Here is a 20,761-nt window from a genome sequence, read left to right as displayed (position 1 = left end):
AAACTTAAGTGTAAGGGTTTGGAGGTTCTTCAAATTTTATGAGATTATCTACTTTGCTGCAATAGAAATTGGCATAAGTGAATAGAAACTTAAATAACTCCATCTGTGCAAAGCAGTATTCAGAGACTAATGTTTATACAAAAGAAATAAAACGCTTAGAAGAAAAATTTTGGCTACATTTCATTCAAGATTTCAGCTTCTTAATTGGTAATAATGTCAGAAACCACATAAGAAATATTTCACAATAGTAGGAAAACTGACAGATAGCCTGGGAACATTCAAACCAAGAAGATAACCGGGGTATTATGTGTGGTCCTCTCAAATTAAGGTACTGTGTACTTGGCTTCTGGAGGGTAAGTGCCTCATTCCTTCTAAGTTGAAGCTGTCTTGCATAGCATTGTTCCAGTCCTGTCCTACCTTTTATAAGGTAATTTCAGATTCTTATAAAATATACCAAAAAACCCCAACAAATTATTTTAAGTGGGGAAAAACTGCAGAATCCTATCTAATATGCAAATTGCCATTACTGCAACTCACAAGATGGCCACCACCATGTGGTCAAACAAAGATGGCTGCCCCATGTGGTCACAAGATGGCCACCATGAGATGGCCTGCAGGGGAGGGCAGTTAGGGGCGACCAGGCCTGCAGGGGAGGGCATTTGGGGGCAACGAGGCCAACAGTGGTGGGCAGTTAGGGGCAATTGGGTTGGCAGGGGAGCAGGCGTCTTCAAACTACGGCCCGCGGGCCACATGTGGCCCGCAGAGGAGTCTGATCCGGCCCGCCAGGTTTTTTGGGCAGTGAGCGCAGCCGAGGTGTTACAGTAGGAATTAGTAGTTCATATAGTCCGGCCCTCCAGCTCTCTGAGGGACCGTGATCTGGCCCCCACTTTAAAAAGTTTGAGGACCCCTGGATTAGGGGGTGATCAGGCTGGCAGGCAGAAGCAGTTAGGGGCAATCAGGCAGGCAGGCAGGCTGGCAGGCGAGCAGTTGGGAGCCAGCAGTCCTGAATTGTGAGAGGGCAGTCAGACATCCCTCAAGGGGTCCTAGATTAGAGAGGGTACAGGCTGGGCTGAGGGACACCCCCAACCCCCTGTGCATGAATGTCATGCACCAGGCCTCTAGTAATATAAAATAACATTTAATTTATTTTTTTAGAGTTAGAATTATATTTCTCATAAAAAGCTGTATATCAACAATGAAGATTTTTTTTCACTTTATTTTTAACTGAGAATTTTGGCACAAAGCCAAGAAAGAGTGTGCTTTATGAAAAACACAATGTTGACTTTTCCATAACTTGGCTCTCTCAAGTAGAAAGTTATTTTCTAGTAATGAAAATACAATATTATTTACATTTGAATAATAATCATATTTGAATTAGTCACATCATTGTTATGATAGGAATTATCCCTCTCAAAAGTGGAAATGGGAAGTAGTGATTATGAAAACAATTTTCAAGGACCTCTTAGTTCCCCCAGTATGCAAATGAGATGATAACATGCAAATGTCGAAACATCCTAATCAGTCCTTTAAAAATAAATCATTTCTGGCTCCTACCAATGGAATGCACTCTCAGGAAAGATCTGGGAGCCAATATTTGATCTTCCCCAGTAAGATCAGGGCCTTTCTGTTGCGCTTGCATTCTACAGATGGGAAACTTCAAACCTGGACTCTATCTTTTAAAACCTTCTTTGCTGATTGTAGCTATAATACATCTTGCTCTTCCTTGTTTGTTTTTCTGGGCTCTGACCTCCAGTGTCTCACTCACACCAAAAAGTTTCTTCAAGAAGGGAATCTAGCCGAAACCGGTTTGGCTCAGTGGTAGAGCATCAGTCTGCGGACTGAAAGGTCCCAGGTTCGATTCCGGTCAAGGGCATGTACATTGGTTGCGGGCACATCCCCAGTAGTGGGTGTGCAAGAGGCAGCTGGTCGATGTTTCTCTCTCATCGACGTTTCTAGCTCTCTATCTCCCTCCCTTCCTCTCTGTGAAAAATCAATAAAATATATTTTTTTTAAAAAGGGAATCTATGTCCATCCAGAATGGCTCAAGTTGGTGAGAGCATTGTCCAGTTCACTGATGGGTTGTTGTTGGTTCAATTCCTGGTCAGGGCACATACTGGGGTTTGGGTTTGATCCCTGGTCGGTGTTTTTCTCTCTCCCTTCTTCTCTCTAAACATGTCCTTGAATGAGGTGTTTGTTTTGTTTTGTTTGGCTGTGATAAAATTGTTTTGTTTTTATTCCCCTCATTTTTTATTAAGGTATTATATGTGTACATATCTTACCTTTGCTCCCCCCCCCCCATTCCAATTCCCTCACCCACCAGAGTTTTGCGTCCATTGGTTATGTTTATATGCATGCATACAAATCCTTCGGTTGATCTGTTATCTCCCCAGCTCTCCCTAACCTTCCCACTGTAATTTGACAGTCTGTTTGATGCTTTACTGCCTTGGAATCTATCTTTTTGTTCATCAGTTTAAATGTTCTTTATTATCTATAAATGAGTAAGATCATTTTCTTTCATTGACTGGTTTATTTCACTTAGCATAATGTTCTCCAGTTCCATCCAGGTTGCTGCAAATAGTAAGAATTCCTTCTTTTTTATGGCAGCATAGTATTCCATTGTATAGATATACCATAGTTTTCTGATCCAGTTATCTGCTGATGGGCACTTAGGCTGTTTCCAAATCTTAGCTATTGTAAATTGTGCTGCTATGAACATAGGGGTACATATATCCTTTCTGATTGATGTTTCCAGTTACTTGGGGTATATTCCTAACAGTGGGATTACTGGGTCAAATGGGAGTTCCATTTTTAGTTTTTTGAGGAAACTCCATACTGTTCTCCACAGTGGCTGCACCAGTCTGCATCCCCACCAGCAGTGCACGAGGGTTCCTTTTTCTGCATTTTAAAATGGAAAATAACTCCATCTCTTTAATGTATCAAAAATGGTACACAAATGGATAGCTTCTTTTATACAATTGTTTAAGCTAAAACAACAAAAACACTTATAGTTTTTTTTTTTTTTTTTTAAGGATTATTTCAGATTCCTAAGACATATAAATACTCTAAGTACATAAATAAGGAGTGTATCTAAACTAAGCATTACTTGCCTAGCTTTATAAATATTAAATAAAAACTCACAGATATAAGGAGTGCAATTAGGAAGCTTGAAGAGATATGTTGGAACTTCCAAGCTAAAATTGCTTTTACAGAGAAATAGGTTTGGAGAGGAAAAGTGACTTCTGTAGTAACATTGTGAGTCAGACTTTGGTCTCTGATCATGGCAGGACCACACTTCTGTTCATTTTAAACTTTGTGTTTTTTCTGAGGTTCCATGTTATTGTTGAAATAAGACTTGGCATTTGTTCTAACTGCCTCTTAGTGCCAGACAGTATCCTACTTAATGAATCAACAAAATCCTGTTCTCATGGTGCTTGTGTGTGTGTGTGTGTGTGTGTGTGTGTGTGCTGTGAAAATTAACTGGGTCAGTATATATAAAACAGGACCAATCAAGGAGAGGCTATTGTTTCATCCTGCTTTTATAGATGAGGAAACCAAAAGTACAGAAAGGATGAGTAACTGAATCAGGATCACAGAGCCAGTGAGTGGCAGAGCTAGACCCAGTCTGGGTAGTCACACCTGAAGACCATGTCCCTCACCTACCTCCTTGGCAAAGATGGTGAGAAAACTGACTAGCCAAGGAAATGTAGGAAGTGGCCATTAATGCTTCTGGAATATTTAGGTGACCCTTGAAGGGACTTGGGCACAATTTGGACCTCAATATTTTATTTGCTTGTTTTTTAAGGAAAGTGGATAAAACAGTGATCCTTGTAACCTGTCAATTCATATTTGAAATTCTTCTTCTCCTTTTTACTTTGCAAAGCTACTTTTTTCCCCCAGGAGTGGTACCAGGTATTGGGAAGAATGCTTACTTCTATGAGTCCTTGATTATAAATTCTAGTTTGACCATCTTCTTTAGAAGGTTTCTTTTTTGTTTTGTTTTGTTTTGTTCCCTGATACTATATTATTTCTATGTTCTCTTGACCTCTAAGATTTATGAGTAATCTATGAAATGTTTATAAAGTATGAAGTTGGGGGAGGAGCAGAGAGTTCCTGAACAAATATGAATGATCAAAGGACTGGAGCAAAATCAGTCATGCTCATTCAGTCTAGTGTTTTTCCCTTTCAGAATAGCAAGTCGGCCTTCCTCTTACAGGGGAAATTTATTTGCTGATAACCATCATGCTGATAATTATGAATCAGTTGTGCCAAGTAGGTGAGCAAAACCACACTTATGAGAAACACAGGGCCTGTTTCTCCTACTTTGAATGCCCCTAACTCTTCTGGTATGTTAGGCAAGTCATTTCATCTGTGATTTTTTATTTTTTTTTATTTTTTTTTTGCTGAGACGGGGAAGTTTCTCGGGCTTCTCCAAGCATTGCTAGCTTGGCTGAACCACAAATGTTGTATTGAACTATGTACATGTTTGTTTACTTCATAGAATTCTAAACTTCTTGAGGGCTATGGCCTCTTCAATACATATGTACTTGCTAATACATACGTACTGTGGTTGGCAAACTGCAGCTCGCGAGCCACATGCGGCTTTTTGGCCCCTTGAGTGTGGCTCTTCCACAAAGTACCATGGCCTGGGTGAGTCTATTTTGAAGAAGTGGTATTAGAAGAAGTTTAAGTCTAAAAAATGTGGCTCTCAGAAGAAATTTCAATCGTTGTACTGTTGACTAATGAGTTGACTGACTAAGTTGGCTCTGTTGACTAATGAGTTTACCGGCCACTGGACTAGCACTTTGTACATTGCCAGGGAAATAGTATGTGACAATTATGTATTTGATAAATAAATGAAAGAACTTAGCAAACTATACCAAAAGTTATGTAAATAATGATTGTTGTCCGGAAGTGTAACTGTAATACCAGATGGATCCAAGTCAGCAGCCTCTATTAACACCTGGACTGCCCCTCACAGATGTCCTCTTCTAGGACTTTAGAGGCTACGACTCTCAGTTTTAGGAAATCAGAGCATTTTAAAAAGTGATTACTTTCACAAAATCTATATAACCATCTCCATTTGGTAAATAACCAAGAAAATCTCACCCAGAGACTCATTTCACCTTCCATGACCATTTCTCAAAAGCGTATTTCATGATTTATATATTTGCATTCAACTTCAGTATTACCTTGTATTTTCCCTTCCTAATGTATCATAGGTGCTCTCTGTTTATTGTTCTATAGAGTGGTCAGCAAACTTTCTCTGGGACACTAACTGTTTAGGCTTCCTAGGCTTATGGTTCCTAAGGCAGCTGCTCACTTCTGCTGCTGTAGCACTAAAGCAGTCATAGACACATGTGCCAACCAAACTTAGTTTGCTCACCTCTTTTCTATAGAACTCACATGGATCATTTAAAATGTTAGGTAATATCCCTTTGATTTATTAATTTACTTAGTTACTTGTATACTTGAAAATTTGGGCTATTTTTTAAAAGTGTATTTTTTATTGATTTCAAGAGATGGAGAGACAGAAACATCAATGATGAAAGAGGTCATTAGCCCTACCTGGTTTGGCTCAGTGGATAGAGCGTTGGCCTGCAGAGTGAAAGGTCCCAGGTTCGATTCTAGTCAAGGGCATGTACCTTGGTTGTAGGCACATCCCCAGTGGGAGGTGTGCAGGAGGCAGTTGATCAATGTTTCTCTTACATCAATGTTTCTAACTCTCTGTCCTTCTCCCTTCCTTTCTGTAAAAAAATCAATAAATATATTAAAAAAAAAAAAAAAAAAAAAAGAGCTCATTGGTCAGCTGCCTTCTGCATGCTCCCTGGATTGAGCCTGCAGGTGCCTGACCAAGAATCGAACTCTGGCTTCTTAATGCATAGGTCAACACTCAATCACTGAGCCACACCAGGTGGAGTGGGGTATGCTTTTGTTCTTGTTTTTTTTTTTTTACGTTGGCCATTATACTACAATGAGCATCTTCTGTGTTTAGTGTGGTTTTCCCCCATGTATTTATCTTTGCTGTTTTCTGTAACATAGATCTCAAGCACTCTTACAACCTTGTCAAGACTGCTTTCTAAAAAAGCAGAGGAGCAATCAGTGTTAGCTTGGCCACACCCGGCCTGTGTGACTGGCATGTGACAGGGAGAAGGAGGTTGCATCATATGAGGTTACCAATATTAGACTGCCTTAGACCTATAAAAATTGCTGCTTCACGTAGTTCAGCATAATTAGCATAAACTTTGTCAGCCTTACACATAGCAAACCCTCTAACATTGCAGCCCGAGTACATCCTAGGTTTTTATTTCAGTGCTGCTGGTCCTGGGTTGGGGCTTGAGCAGGGTTGCTAGAAGTGGTGAGTTGAACTCATGCTTGTGAAGATATTCTTAGCTAGAGGAGTCAGATGGGCTTCACAATATCATCAACCACCAAGATTGAAGCAAAATGTGCCTATTTAGTAGCCCTTAATAATTTATCCTGTGCTTTGTGGTTCTTTTGGAGTCTAAGGTCATACATTTTTAACTCTACCACTCAGTATAACTTGGTTTCAGAGCTAGTCAGACACAATTAGGTAATTTTATTTATTTATTTATTTTATTTATTTATTTTTTAAATATATTTTATTGGTTTCTTTGTACAGAGAGGAAGGGAGAGAGATAGAGAGTTAGAAACATCGATGAGAGAGAGTCATTGATCAGCTGCCTCTTGCACACCCCCTACTGGGGGTATGCCCGCAACCAAGGTACATGCCCTTGACCGGAATCGAACCCGGGACCTTTCAGTCCCCAAGCCGATGCTCTATCCATTGAGCCAAACCGGTCCTGGCTAGGTAATTTTATTTTTAAGTATAGTTTAGCCCACTCATTCCTCTAAATTTGAGGTTTGCAAACTAGAGTCCTGTTTTGTAAATAAAGTTTTATTGGAACACAGTCTAGTTAATTCATTTATGTATTCTCTATGCACCTTTTATATTGCATGATGGACCTGTGTGGTTATGACAGTGGCCTTAAACCTGCAAGCCTTAAAAATTTAAAATAAGGCCCTTAAAAAGGAAGTATGCCAACCCCTGCATGCAGGTAAAGTAGTACTGTATTTGTTATCTTAGAATAGGACACTGCAAACTCTAGCCCATGGACCAAAACTAACCTACTGTATCCTTTGGTCAAGGAAAGTATTGAAGCACAGCTGACTGTGGTATTGATTTGACTGCTTCTGTTCAATTAAATTAAGTCAATGCCTGAAATTGTGTCCAACTCCCTTCATAGAAACTTAGCATGAATTTCCCTCCTCCTGAATCTCTCTATCTGTGCTCTCATTGTGGAATATGTCTCTCTCTTCCACAAGATGTTATAACATGAGGGTTTCAGGTTCTGAAGCCAAAGCCTTTAAGTTAAAACCCTGGATCTATCACTCTATGGTTACCATTGGAATAAGACAAAGGGCCATATTAGTGAAATAAAGTAGACAGAATACTTAGTAATAAGATTACTTTAGCTCTCTCATGTTCAGAATTCTATATAATAAAAGGCTAATATGCAAATCAACCAAAGGGCAGAATGTCTGGTCGCTATGACGTGTTCTGACCACCAGGGGGCAGATGCTCAATGCAGGAGCTGCCCCCTGGTGGTCAGTGCACTCCCACAGGGGGAATGCTGCTGAGCCAAAAGACCTGAGCCAGGCTCATGGCTTACGAGTGCAGTGGTGGTAGCAGGAGTCTTTTGCCTCTGCAGCAGTGCTAAGAATGTCTGACAGCACTAAGGATGTTGTATTCCCGGCTTAGGCCCAATCCTGGGAGCGGGCCTAAGCCAGTAGTCGGACATGCTCTAAGAGCTCCAGTACTGCGAGGGAGCACAGGCTGGGCTGAGGGACATCCAACCTTTCCCCCTTTGCGCCGCCCGCCTCCCCCCCCTGTGTATGAATTTCATGCACCAGGCCTCTAGTAGTCTAATAAATTTGGAGAATGAGAGAAGAAAGGATTTTGTTTAGTCCTGTGGAAAATTTTTATCTCTTGTTCCTGTGTTTTGTTGGAATGGACCTTTGGAGTGGAAAACTATAGTCTACAAGCAGCAGGATTTTGTTTCTGTTACATAACAGCTCTGTTCCCTTAGGTATAAGCTACCTACTCTCTCTGAGCTGAGCTTCCCTTTTCTCACTGGGGAAAAAGGGTTCTGGGTGTCTGTTTCCACATCGGCTTATTGTGAGGATGAAAAGAGGTAATTTGTAAAATCCCTAGGATGTGGCAGTTGCTATAAAAATGTTAGTTTCTTTCCCTGCCTTTCATACCCAGAAGTGTTTTGTTATGCAAATTTTATTTGGTGACTAACCATGCTTATCATATAGACATTTATCTTCCTTTTCCAGAATACTTTTTCTTTGTAAGCTCTGGGGGGATTGGGGGGGGGGGGGGAAGGGAGGGTGTGTGTGTGTGTGTGTGTGTGTGTGTGTGTGAAGTTTTCCTTTTGATTGTCAGAGGTTGATCTGGAAAATGATCCGAAAAAAAGGGGGGAGTGTCTTGACTGTGATGGGGAGGCAGGGAAGTGGACCTGCAAGTGGACCACAGACTCACGAGGCCTCTCCTTCCCGTGTTTAATTGCAGTATAAAAAAGAGGGCAGCAAGGTGACCAGCTACTGCCACGAGACCATGACCGGCTGGGTGCACGACGTGCTGGGCCGGAACTGGGCTTGCTTCACCGGAAGGAAGGTGGGGACTGTGGCGAAGAATGTGAGTGTGGACGTTGCCCACCTTGAGGGTCTCCGGGAAAAGTGAGTTGTCACAAATGAACAGTCTATTCCGTTTCGTTTTTATCGTAGATGACATTAGGTGTGTACGTTAAATTCTTGAAAAATTTTATTTTGATTATGTAAGATGTATTTGGCCTGGAAACAAAACTTTACTGGGAAAATATGTCTACGGATATAAATGGGAGAAGAAGGCATGGTTTTTCAAAGCCCTCCAAACGTGACATCGCAGCGACCAATGAAGAAAAATCATTTTATTATTGCCAATATAAAAGCATGTGGCACGATGTTTGTAGATACTTATATTTATGTTGCAACAAGTGTATCGCCTAGAAGAATTTTAAACAAGGCAGTAGTAACTGAAATGAAAATTCTTAGTGTTTATGTAGCAGATGCCATTTACTAGGGTGGCCACAGCAAAGGACCACAGACTGCATGGCTTAACCAACAGAAGCGGGGTGACCATGTGGGCAGGTTTGGTTTCCTCGGAGGCCTCTCCCTGGGCTTCTCATGGCCACCTGCTCTCTGCGTCCTCATGTGGTTATCCACTGTCTGTGTCTTCATTTCCACTTCTTTTTTTAAAAAAAATTTCTTTATTGATTAAGGTATTATATATGTGTCCTTATATATGTGTCCTTATTTCCCTATTACCTTCCACCTCTCATTTATGCCCCCTGTTATCTGGGTCCCTTGATTAGGTATATGCATGCATCTAAGTCCTTTGGTTGATCTCTCCACTTCTTATAAGTACACCATACAGGGCTCCCTCGGAGGACCTCTTTTTACTTTAATTACTTCTTCAAAGGCCCAGTCTCCAAATACAGTCACATGCTGAGGTCCTGGAGGTTAGGACTTCAGCATCTATATTTGTTTTTTGTTTTTTTTATTAAATTATTATCTATGTACATATTTTACCATTGCCCCCCCCCCATACATACCTTCCCTCCCCAGAGTTTTGTGTCTATTGGTTGTACTTATATGCATGTACACAAGTCCTTCTTATCTCCCCCAGATCTCCCTACCCTCCCCGCTGTAATTTGACAGTCTGCTTGTTGCTTTAGTGTCTCTATATCTTTTGGTTCATCAGTTTATAATGTTCTTTATTATGCATAAATGAGTGAGGTCATGTTGTGTTTCTCTTTTATTGACTGGCTTATTTCACTCAGCATGATGTTCTCTAGTTCTATCCAGGTTGCTGCAAATGATGAGAATTCCTTCTTTTTTATGGCAGCATAGTATTCCATTATGTAGATATACCATCATTTTTTGATCCAATCATCTGCTGACTGGCACCTAGGCTGTTTCCAAATCCCAGCTATTGTAGATTGTGCTGCTATGAACATAGGGGTGCATATATCCTTTCTGATCAGTGTTTCTAGTTTCTTGGGATATAATCCTAGGAGTGGGATTATTGGATCAAATGGGAGTTCCATTTTCAGTTTTTTGAGGAAACTCCACACTGTTCTCCACAGTGGTTGCACCAGTCTTCATTCCCACCAGCAGTGCACGAGGGTTCCTTTTTTTCTGCAACCTCGCCAACACTTGTCTTTTGTTGATGTTGGCCATTCTGACAGGTGTGAGATGGTACGCATTGTTGTTTTGATTTGCATCTCTTGGATAATCAGTGACTTTGAGCATGTTTCATGTGCCTCTTGGCCTTCCTTCTGTGTATTTGGACAGGACATAGCCCAGCCTGTAATGTGCCGTTAATGCTTTTATTAAGTGTACTTAAGTTAGGTAATAAGAACTGCACAAACAAGAGATTTTAGACTTTATTAGTTTGTAAGGAAAAGAGGAATATAAATTGGATTGGTAGCAGATTTTTATGTTTTAGTTATCTGTGAAATCCCCTGAAAGTGCCCATGAACACAACATCTGAAGCAGGTCATTTTATGACCCCTGCAGCGGAGAGGCGGGGAGGGGGGCTGGGGGCCTGTGTTCAGAGGACGGGATGTGCTGACCTAGATCCACACTGACCCATGCCCCCCATTTAGCTTTCAAATTGCTTGCCTTGGCTTGATCATTGAGCAATACATTTCCAAATAAGCTGTGTACTTTTTACCCTACTGTTTATGATATACTATGTGCCTGTTGTACTTTTTTGATGTTTAAAACATTGCCTCATTTAGCATAGAAGCTAAAGTGCTAACTGGAATGCTCAGAACCTATGTTGCATCACCTGTAAAATGAGGAAATTACTCTCAAGATCTCTTTCAGCTCTTAATAATCTGCTAACCCATAGTGAGGTACATAACGTTTTAACCTCATTATATATTATATATATATATATATATATATATATATATATATATATATACATATATATATCCCATTAATTCCATAATATGCCAATTATGAGCTAGTTTTCAGCAGTCACATACCGTACTTGCTTACGGCAGCATAAGGATATGATTAAGTGGAAAAAGGAGATCAGAGACATGGCCAAAGGTGACATCACCCAGCCTACGCCATTTCAACACAATTTTCAAGTTCAGTGCCAGTTTGGTAAACCAGGCTGGCTTTTGTTCCCTTTGTCAGGGATTCTCACGTTTTTGAAAATCAGACCCTTTCCTGGTTCAAATTCTCAGTGGCTTTATCTAGCATCTTACTGGCAACTGGTTCCTGTCACACCAGCCCAGCCTTCTCTGCCCCTGTGCTGGGGCACTTCCCAGGGTAACGATAAGACTGCAGGTTGCTGTCCCCTGTGCCAGCGTGAGCTTCTCCAGGAGGTTTTGTCCTCCATGGGATCCAGTGTATGGAACACGCCACCCCCTTTCATTTTGGCGAGAACAAGAGCGTCGCTCATGAGGTCTAGAAGAGGGTCTGGGTGTGAACATAGTAGAAACGAGCAGCCTTTCCAGGGGTCCTCAAACTTTTTAAAGTGGGGGCCAGATCACGGTCCCTCAGAGAGCTGGAGGGCCGGACTATATGAACTACTAATTCCTACTGTAACACCTCGGCTGCGCTCACTGCCCTAAAAACCTGGCGGGCCGGATCAGACTCCTCTGCGGGCCGCATGTGGCCCGCGGGCCGTAGTTTGAAGACGCCTGATAGACTCTTGTGGGTTGGATGGTTCACGGCAGTGGAGGGAAGCGTGCCAAAGCTCAGGAAGTCTCACTGTTTGCATTCCTCACCACAGAAGGGTCAAGGCTGTTCTCATGGGAGGTAGAACCAGGGCTCCACCTCCGCCTGGCTCATGGCTGACGTGAGGTGAAGCTGCTCCCGGTACCTGGCACCTGGTGCGGAGCTGGTGCACTATTGGAATATCCTTTGTATCCGTTGGCCATGTCCCAGCTGTCTTGGGAGAGTCTGGCAGTCAACCAGCTCCTGTGGGTTTAGGGACCAATGCCAGCACCTGCAGTTTCACCCACGCTGTGTGAACAGCTGGGAAAATGCCCTCCAGGTGAACCTGCCCGGTTATCTCACGGATCAGGACTGGAGCCACCCTCTTGGAGCACAGCTTCTTGTGGACACACAGGACATTGATCTCCACCATCTTCCCTGTGTCACAAACCTGGATGTTTGCTCAGATGGTGCCGATGAACCCAACCAGTTTCCGACTTGAGACCTCTCCAACCCACAGTGCCATGGAGGGAGCCAGTGAGGTGCCAGAGAGCCCATAAAAGAAATTGTGGGGAATAATCAAGTCAAAACATGTTGCCCTCCCCTTGCACATAATGCTCTTTCAGGAGGGCGTATAATTCTTGTTCCATACCACCATCCCCAGGTCCACGGTGTCCCAGGCGAAGCCCTGGGGCAGGGCAGAGGGCCCCTGGTGGAGACTGTCTTTGTCAGGTTCTGCACTCAGGATCCGGGCTGTTGACCATGTCTCCCAGTTTGAGGACCTGCAGCTTTACTTGCTAGCCTCTTCCATAGTTTTGGCAATGAAAACAGTTCAGTGGCCTTCTGTATTTCCTGATCCTCTGCTGGCAAAGACTTCATCTTCACAGGCCGATTGTGGGCCAACTGTGTCTCTCTGCCTTTTCCTTCGTTCTTTTTCTGTTTCTTTGTCTTCTTTTTGGCTCCAGTAGCATTGGCTGGCCTCAAACCACCCTGGTTTGTCCTCCATTTCTTCACAATCACTGTGGTGCTCAAGACCATTTCATTTCCCTTCCTTCACCTGAGGCCTGAGGCACAAGTGACTGTCACTCTCTGCCACACCTCCTAATCTCATTGGATCTCAGGCATGAAAAACAATGGTGTTTAAGACCTACTTTGTATTACTGTAATACATGTAACATAGGATATTTTTATTTTCTTAATATATTTTTATTGAGAGGAAGGGAGAGTGAAAAAGAAACATCAGTGATGAGAATCATTGATTGGCTGCCTCCTGCATGCCCCACACTGGGGTTCAAGACCACAACCTTGGCATGTTTCCTGACCAGGAATCAAACCCTGACCTTCTGGTTCACAGGTTGACATTCAATCATTGAGCCACGCTGTTTTGCTAGATGTTACAATACAGGTGTGGTTACTGCTTTTCAAATACTTGAAGTCAATGATGCTTATCAGTGGAAAATATTTCAAGGTATACATTTACAATTTAACATTTACTCTCATCTAAAAAAACCAATAACTGTCATTTGTTTACAGGGTGATAGTGTGGTGAGAAGTAAGATATAGGCAGTTTTATAACCTGTTTAAGAAAGATACATCTCTGGTTTCACACTTTTCAACAAGTGGGGAAGAACTTTGGTAAAAACATTAAAATGTTATCGAAGTAGTTGCATGCTTTTCTTATTTCAGTGCTGGCAATTCTTTGACTATATCAAAATGGTCTATGAAATAAGAGTCTACATGGAAAATGGTATAATCTTTCAGACAGGCTTTTTTTGGGGGGGGGAGGGAGTAATGTAACATCAGCACTTTATTCAAATCTTTAAAACAGTCTTTATTCTAAAATAAAAATGTTTTAAAAACCCACAGGTTAAGTACACCATGGTATACTTTTGTTGGGAGGTATTCTAATAGTCTAAATTAAGAAAATGAAAAGCTCACAGTATGCCTAAGATGATACTTGAGTTAGGTTTATCTTGCTTTGCATAAAAGAAAGTTTATGGAAGTCTTGAATAAGTGAGTCATACTTCAGCCACTGAATTGTATTCAGTTGTGATAATATGATAAATTCTATAATTCTTAGCACTGGCACCTGGTACATGTTTGAATTAAATGAATAATTAACTCACCCATTTTTTTTTGTAAACATGTTCTTTCTATGTTATATTAATTTACATCTGACTCCAGGCATTTAGCACCAGGTATACCAGTGCTTCTCAGATTTTAATGTTATTGTGAGTCACTGCTCTGGGGAAGAAGGGGTCTCAGTAAAGTGCATATTCAAATAGTGTGGGTTGGCTGCTTAAAGTCTGCATTTCTACCAAGTTTCCTCGTTCAAACCCAATTTTAGTAACAAGGATATAAACCAAATGTTCACATGGAATATTTTTTTTAAATCATGTAGCTATAATATATGCCATACTCTGTGTACATTATACAGTTTGTTCTGTTCTCTCTCTCTTTTTTTATGATTACAAAGTTATAAAAGTGCATTGTAGAAACTGTATTAGGTAGGGGAAACATGGTGATCCTGTGTCACCACTCAGATAACCATGGTTGGCATTTTTCAAAGGTACTTATATTATAAATTATACTTTCACATAATTGGTTAATTTTCTACAAACTTCTTTGTATCCTGCTTTTTAAATTTAATATAGAGTTAGCGCCCTTCCATATCACTAAATAACCTTCTAGACATTTTTGCTCACTACACTATATAGTGTATTTTTTATATAATCAGTCCTTTATCTAAGAAGATTTATTTAGGTTGTCTATAATCTATCACTAGGGTGTTTCATTGAACATCCTTTGTACATACATCTTAGTTAGCTTGAACCTTTACTTTCATCGGAGACATTCCAGTTCCAGGCTACTGATACATAGATGCATCTCCTCAGGCAAGAGTGGGCAGTGCCTTCTGGACTCACAGGCTGTCTCTTTATATATGAACCAAACCAAATTTGCTTTGGTGCCAGAAAAATGGCTTTGCTTGAACAAAGGATATGAACACAAACCGTTCTATAGCCTGATGTCTTTAGAGCCAAAGTAAGGGAATTTTTCTGATCAAAAATTGCTTACCACTTATTGGTGAAGTGTCTGATGCCATCACTCCAGACTCTCAAGTGTTCCTTAGCTGGGTCAATGGGGTCTTACTCAGTACAAAATGACTTGAGTACAGCGAATGCTCATTGGGGTTGAGGATAGTTCAGGGATCCTTAATATTTTGATTTTTGTCTTCTGAAGTTGGGTTTTATTTTACCTTATAATTTTCAGTTGACCTCAATTTTGTGTTCTGTGTATTTGATATTGCTTTTCCCACCAACTGTTGGGAAATTTGGCATTGTATGTTTCTCTCTACCATGGTGTACTTAACCTGTGGATTTTCTAAACATTTTTATTTGAGAATAAAGACTGTTTAGAAGATTTGAATAAAGTGCTGATGTTACATTAAAAAAAAATTACCTTCCTGAAAGATTATACCATTTTCCATTTAGGCCCAGAGTATATGAATGCTTATTTCAATGGAGTCTAGTTATATCAGTAAAGAGTGTGCCTAAAGCTATCTTCTTTTTGTTGGCAGGTATTCCAAAAGGCTCTACCAATATAGTCACTCCTTTGTGAAAGTGATCAATGCCGTTCAGAAGTCTTGGACTGCAACCACATACCCGGAATATGAGACTCTTTCCCTGAGAGAGATGATTAGAAGAAGCGGTGGCCACAGACAGAGAATCCCCAGGTAATAAAGCACTTCTCTTGATACCAATAAAGATATTGATGCCATCATCCCTTCCAACCAGCATCTCTCCCTGGGTGGCCCACCATTTTACTGGTCATCCCAGTTTATGTTTTTTGTTTTTTTTTGTTTTGTTTTTTTTGTTTTTTTTTCCTATTATCTAAAAAAGGGACAGGGAGAAAGGAGTGAGAGAAATATCAATGTGAAAGAGAAACAATCTACTGGTTGCCTCCAGCCCCCACCCTGACCAGGGATTGAACTTGAAACCTAGGTATGTGCCCTGACTGGGAATCAAACCTGCTACCTTTTGATGTACAGGACGATGTTCCAACCAACTGACCACACTGTCTAGGGCCTATTGTCTTTTTTTTTTTTTTTTTCCCCCTGATCATTTTCCTCTCCTATTCACACTCACTCTCATGCTCTCCAAGCCCTGTTTATGGTTTTTGCTTTCACAGCATCTTCCATTTTCATGATTCACATTCCATTTTTTTTTATAAATGTATTTTTTACTAGATGGGTAAATGGGTTAGGGAATGAGAGATATCTGTAATATATTTTTTATTGATTTTAGAGATGAAGGGGGAGAGAGAGAGAGAAACACCAATGATGAGAAAGAATCATTGATTAGCTGCATCCTGCACACCCCCTACTGGAGGTCAAGCTGGCAACCTGGGCATGTGTCCTGACTAGGAATCAAATTCTGACCTCCTGGTTCTTAGGTCATTGCTCAACCACTGAGACATGCTGGCTGGGCTCCCTTTCCATTTTCTAAACTCTGGCTTAGTTAGGGCTTTGTTGTGTCTTTCCTGCCTTGTGGATCAGCCTCTTGCGCCCTGTCTCTTTGGTTCTGTTTCTTTGGTATCTTTCCTGCTCTCTCCCCATCCTAAGCCAGTCTATAAAATATTGCCAATTTCATCTTTCTTTACTCAGCTATTATTGTGTTACTACCTATTGTCTAACGAATATATTTAACTTGGTAAGCAAAACCATCTAAACCTGGCAGTAACTATATTTAGTACTGTGACCTGCTTTCAAATATGTGACACACAGTAACTGGAAACTTCCCTTTCATATAATCTCTATTCATGATATTGCCTTTGTTTCAAATACCCCTCAACTTGCCTGTAATAACTGTCAAATTTGCCACTTGTAAACATCTCAAAATCATCTTTCTGTTTTAAGTTCCAACCAAAAATGTGTCTTGTTTAACAATATACTTTTACTACTCTCAGCTAAAAGTGACATTTTCTATCTTTGCTTACACACCCCAGAGTGTATTGTTACTTTGGGAAATTAGGTTGTGATACTTTTAATTTACATAGTCAGGAATTTGGTAGGGTTTTTAAAAATTCTTTCAAAACCATAGCTGCATCGTTCAGAGTATATAGCACCTTAACATTTGTTAAGTAGCCAAGGATGTTTCTGTGATGCCATACCTTGCTTCAGAAGAAATTGATAGAACTGAAGGGTAGGGAACTAGAAACCAATAGGGAGCTAGTGGGAGTCAGTAATTTATGTAGGTTGGTATTTTCCCTTAATAATTGTAACATTTTAGCCGAAACCGGTTTGGCTCAGTGGATAGAGCATCGGTCTAGGACTGAAAGGTCCCAGGTCCGATTCCAGTCAAGGGCATGTACATTGGTTGTGGGCACATCCCCATTAGGGTGTATGCAGGAAGCAGCCGATCTATGTCTCTCTTTCTCTCATCGATGTTTCTACCACTCTATCCCTCTCCCTTCCTCTCTGTAAAAAATCAATTAAAATTTTATATAAAAAAAATAATAATTGTAACATTTTCCAATTTCTGAGATGATATTGATTATTTCCTTAATATAAATAGAATCCTTGGTCCAGATTTTATTGTTTGAGCAGGCCACTCATAGGTTAACTATTAAGTAATTAAAATGAATTCTAACTTTTTATTTGCAGACTAATAATCCTAATGCTCGGGCATTCTTCAACTATGAGGCTATTTGGAGAATTTTCCCTATCTCTCATAGTTCTGTTCCTTTTTCAAAAAGCATCTTACATGATATTTCTCAAGGTGTATTCTAAGGAACTGCTTGTCCATGAGGTGCTCTTGATAATTGAAATTGGGGAGTGGAGTATGTCGAGTCTCTTCTTAGATTCATAAAGTGAAGAAGCGGGACTCTTGCCTTAAAGATATGAGCCTCAGACACAACTGCTTTCCACGTGTCATGTGCCATATAGAGGAGGAACTCCTGTGCCAGGCTCCTCTCTCTCTCCAACCAACACCTTTGTTCTGGGGAAGGGCTATCTTTATGAAGGGCTGCTTTTGAGGCTAAGGTTCCATAGGAGGCTTGGGATATGGAGATGGAATTCAGTGAAGTTGGGAAGACTGAAGTAGACATTGTGGTTTAGCTGCCCCCATTTCAATTGCATTTTATATACAATAAAAACTCTTGGAGATTTTTAAAAAATATATATTTTATTCATTTTTCACAGAGAGGAAGGGAGAGGGATAGAGAGTTAAACATTGATCAGCTGCCTCCTGCACACCCCCTACTGAGGATGTGCCTGCAACCAAGGTACATACCCTTAACCAGAATTTAATGTGGGACCGTTCAGTCTGCAGGTCAATGCTCTATCCACTGAGCAAAACCAGTTAGGGTAAGATTCTTAACTTTAGGTATAGGGAATTTGTGCAACTGCTGAAATTATAGAAAAGTTTATTATTTTGGGGCATCTCCCTGAGTCCAGAACTTTCACCAGATTCTTAAAGAATTTGGACCTAATTGATTAAGAGCTGGTAATGTCAAGTGTAACTATAATGTTGTAATTCCCACGCCTCCATCTTCCCAATTCCTCTTTCACTCTCTTCATTTTTACACCATTCAGCTTCAGTTGTCACACTGCTTTTGCTTTGTCCCTGGTAGGTTGATGGGCAAACATTCTGCCTTATAGAGTGGTGGGAAGGAGGACGTTACATTTGAATGCCCCTTGTGGGCCAAGAGTCACTTAAATCTAACAGTATTCTATTTAATCCTTTCAGTGACTTGAATGATGATGACAGTTATCATAATAGCTTAGTAATTTATTAAGGACTTATCAGAGATAGGCATTGTTCTAAGCACTATTTTCCTAAAAATTCTTTGAGTTAGATATGTTTAGTCTCATTTTAATAAGATATACTTATAATCATTTCATAGATTTGTGATGTTAAGATCTTTGACTAATGCCCTGGCCATTGTAACTCAGTTGGTTAGAGCATCATTTTGTACACCAATAGGTGGTGGGTTCGATTCCCAGTCAGAGTATATACCCAGGTTTTTGGTTTGATCTCTGGTTGGGGTATGTGTAGGAGGCAACCTATCTCACATTGATGGTTGCTTCTTTCCCCTCCTCAAAAAAAAAAAAAAATTGTTGAATCAAAAAATTTTTTTAAAGTCCAGCCAATGTGGTTCAGTGGTTGAGGGTTGACCTATGAACCAGGAGATCGCGGTTAGATTCCCAGGCCAGGCACATACCTGAGTTTCAGACTTGATCCCCAGTAGGGGGAGTGCAGGAGGCATCCAATCAATGATTCTCATCATTGATGTTTCTGTCTCTCCCTCTCCAATCCTCTCTCTGAAAATCAATAAAAACATATTTTATAAAAATAAGATCTTTGACTAATGCCACACAGCTAGTGAATGGTGAAGCCATTTGTAGGAGGTTGGTATAGCTCTGAGATACCTGCCCTGAAATTGTTATGCTGCCATGCTTCAATTCCTTTTTTGGTCACCTCACAATTTCTTTTTAAGTTTTTTAAATGTATTATTATTATTATCAATATTATTATTATTATTATTATTATTATTATTATTATTTTATATGTGTCCTTATTCCCCCATTATCACCCATCCCCAATTCGTGCCCTACCCCCCTGTTGTCTGTGTCCATTGATTAGGCTCATTGCATGTACACAAGTTCCTTGGTTGATTTCTCCCCCTTTCTTCCACCGATCCCCTCATTCCCTGAGGTTTGAGGTTCTGATCGACGTTTCTTATTCTCTGGATCTGTTCTTGTTCATCAGTCTATGCCATTCATTATATTCCACAAATGAGTATATCATGTGATATTTATCTTTCTCTGCCTGGCTTCTTTCACTTAGCATAATGCTCTCCATCTCCATCCATGTTGTTGCAAATGGAAGGAACTCTTTCTTTTTTACAGCAGCATAGTATTCCATTGTGTAGATGTACCAAAGTTTTTTAATTCACTCATCTGCTGATGGGCATTTGGGCTGTTTACAAATCTTAGCTATGGTGAATTGTGCTGCTATGAACATAGGGGTCAATTCCTTTTTTATACTTCATATTTTTAGTGTGTTTTTAGGTATTTATGGGACAATTAGTTAACATTTATTGAGTAGTTGAATCTTTTGGCCTCTCAACATAAAAAAATCACAGAAATTGTTCATTTCCTTCCAAAATTTGTTTGTACCCTAGTTTTTATTCTTAAATTTCAGAGTAAATATCCAAGGTTTATATCTTTTTTTTTTTTTTTTTTTTTTTTTTGGCCAACATATAAAATTTTCATGATGCATAGCTTTTTATATACTATCTTGGTAATTCCATGACATTATCTAGGTTAAATGTTTTATGGCATTACTATAATTTCCTTGTATTTGTTATGGTAGTTTATGTGTGTTTCATATCTCTTAATACTTTATTTTATATGGTTAAGACCACCTCATGTTCATATTCTAGCAATGTCCCTGGCTTGGTTAATATTTTAGCAAAAAATTGACATTTCTGTATGGAATATTCTTTTTTAAAAAATGCATATTTATTGACTTTAGAGAGGAAGGGAGAAGGAGAGAGAGATAAGAACATCAATGATGAGAATCACTGATCCACTGCCTCCTGCATGCTCCATACTGGAATTGATCCTGCAACCTGGGTATGTGCCCTGACCAAGCTGAGTGTTGACCTAGGACCTCATGATCAATGTTCAACCACTGAGCAACACTGGCTGTGCAGTGCTATCTCTTTTTTATAGTTCTCAAGTTTATGATTGCTAGTCTGAAATGATTTCCCCTGTCTTTCATCTCACTTCCGTTTTGACCTAGCATTAACTTTTATCATCTCTTAGAGAAGTGTGTGAGAGAAGGACTTGGGATTAGTTGCAGAGGACATGAAGAAGTCCAGAAATAATTTTACCAGTGACTAAATTGGAACCTGGTAAAAACCAACTTGGTAACCACTGGAAAGTTAGAACCCT

General features: G+C 40.2%; 1 protein-coding gene across 3 annotated transcripts in view; it reads left to right on the top strand.

The window, feature by feature from the left end:
• CTSC (cathepsin C) overlaps positions 1-20,761 on the top strand; it is a 46,391-nt gene that overhangs the window by 15,539 nt on the left and 10,091 nt on the right. For 2 of the 3 annotated variants that reach the window (XM_036428244.2, XM_036428245.2), the window contains 2 exons: positions 8,597-8,763; positions 15,380-15,535. In XM_036428244.2, the coding sequence (XP_036284137.1) occupies positions 8,597-8,763; positions 15,380-15,535 (323 nt within the window). Of the gene's footprint in view, positions 1-8,596; positions 8,764-15,379; positions 15,536-20,761 lie in introns of those variants that run through there. The other variant, XM_036428247.2, reaches the window with a different exon arrangement.

The sequence above is a fragment of the Pipistrellus kuhlii genome, unplaced genomic scaffold (genome assembly GCF_014108245.1).
Source record: "Pipistrellus kuhlii isolate mPipKuh1 unplaced genomic scaffold, mPipKuh1.p scaffold_m20_p_9, whole genome shotgun sequence".
Classification (NCBI taxonomy): Eukaryota; Metazoa; Chordata; class Mammalia; order Chiroptera; family Vespertilionidae; genus Pipistrellus; species Pipistrellus kuhlii.
This window is presented reverse-complemented; position numbering and strand designations above follow the sequence as displayed.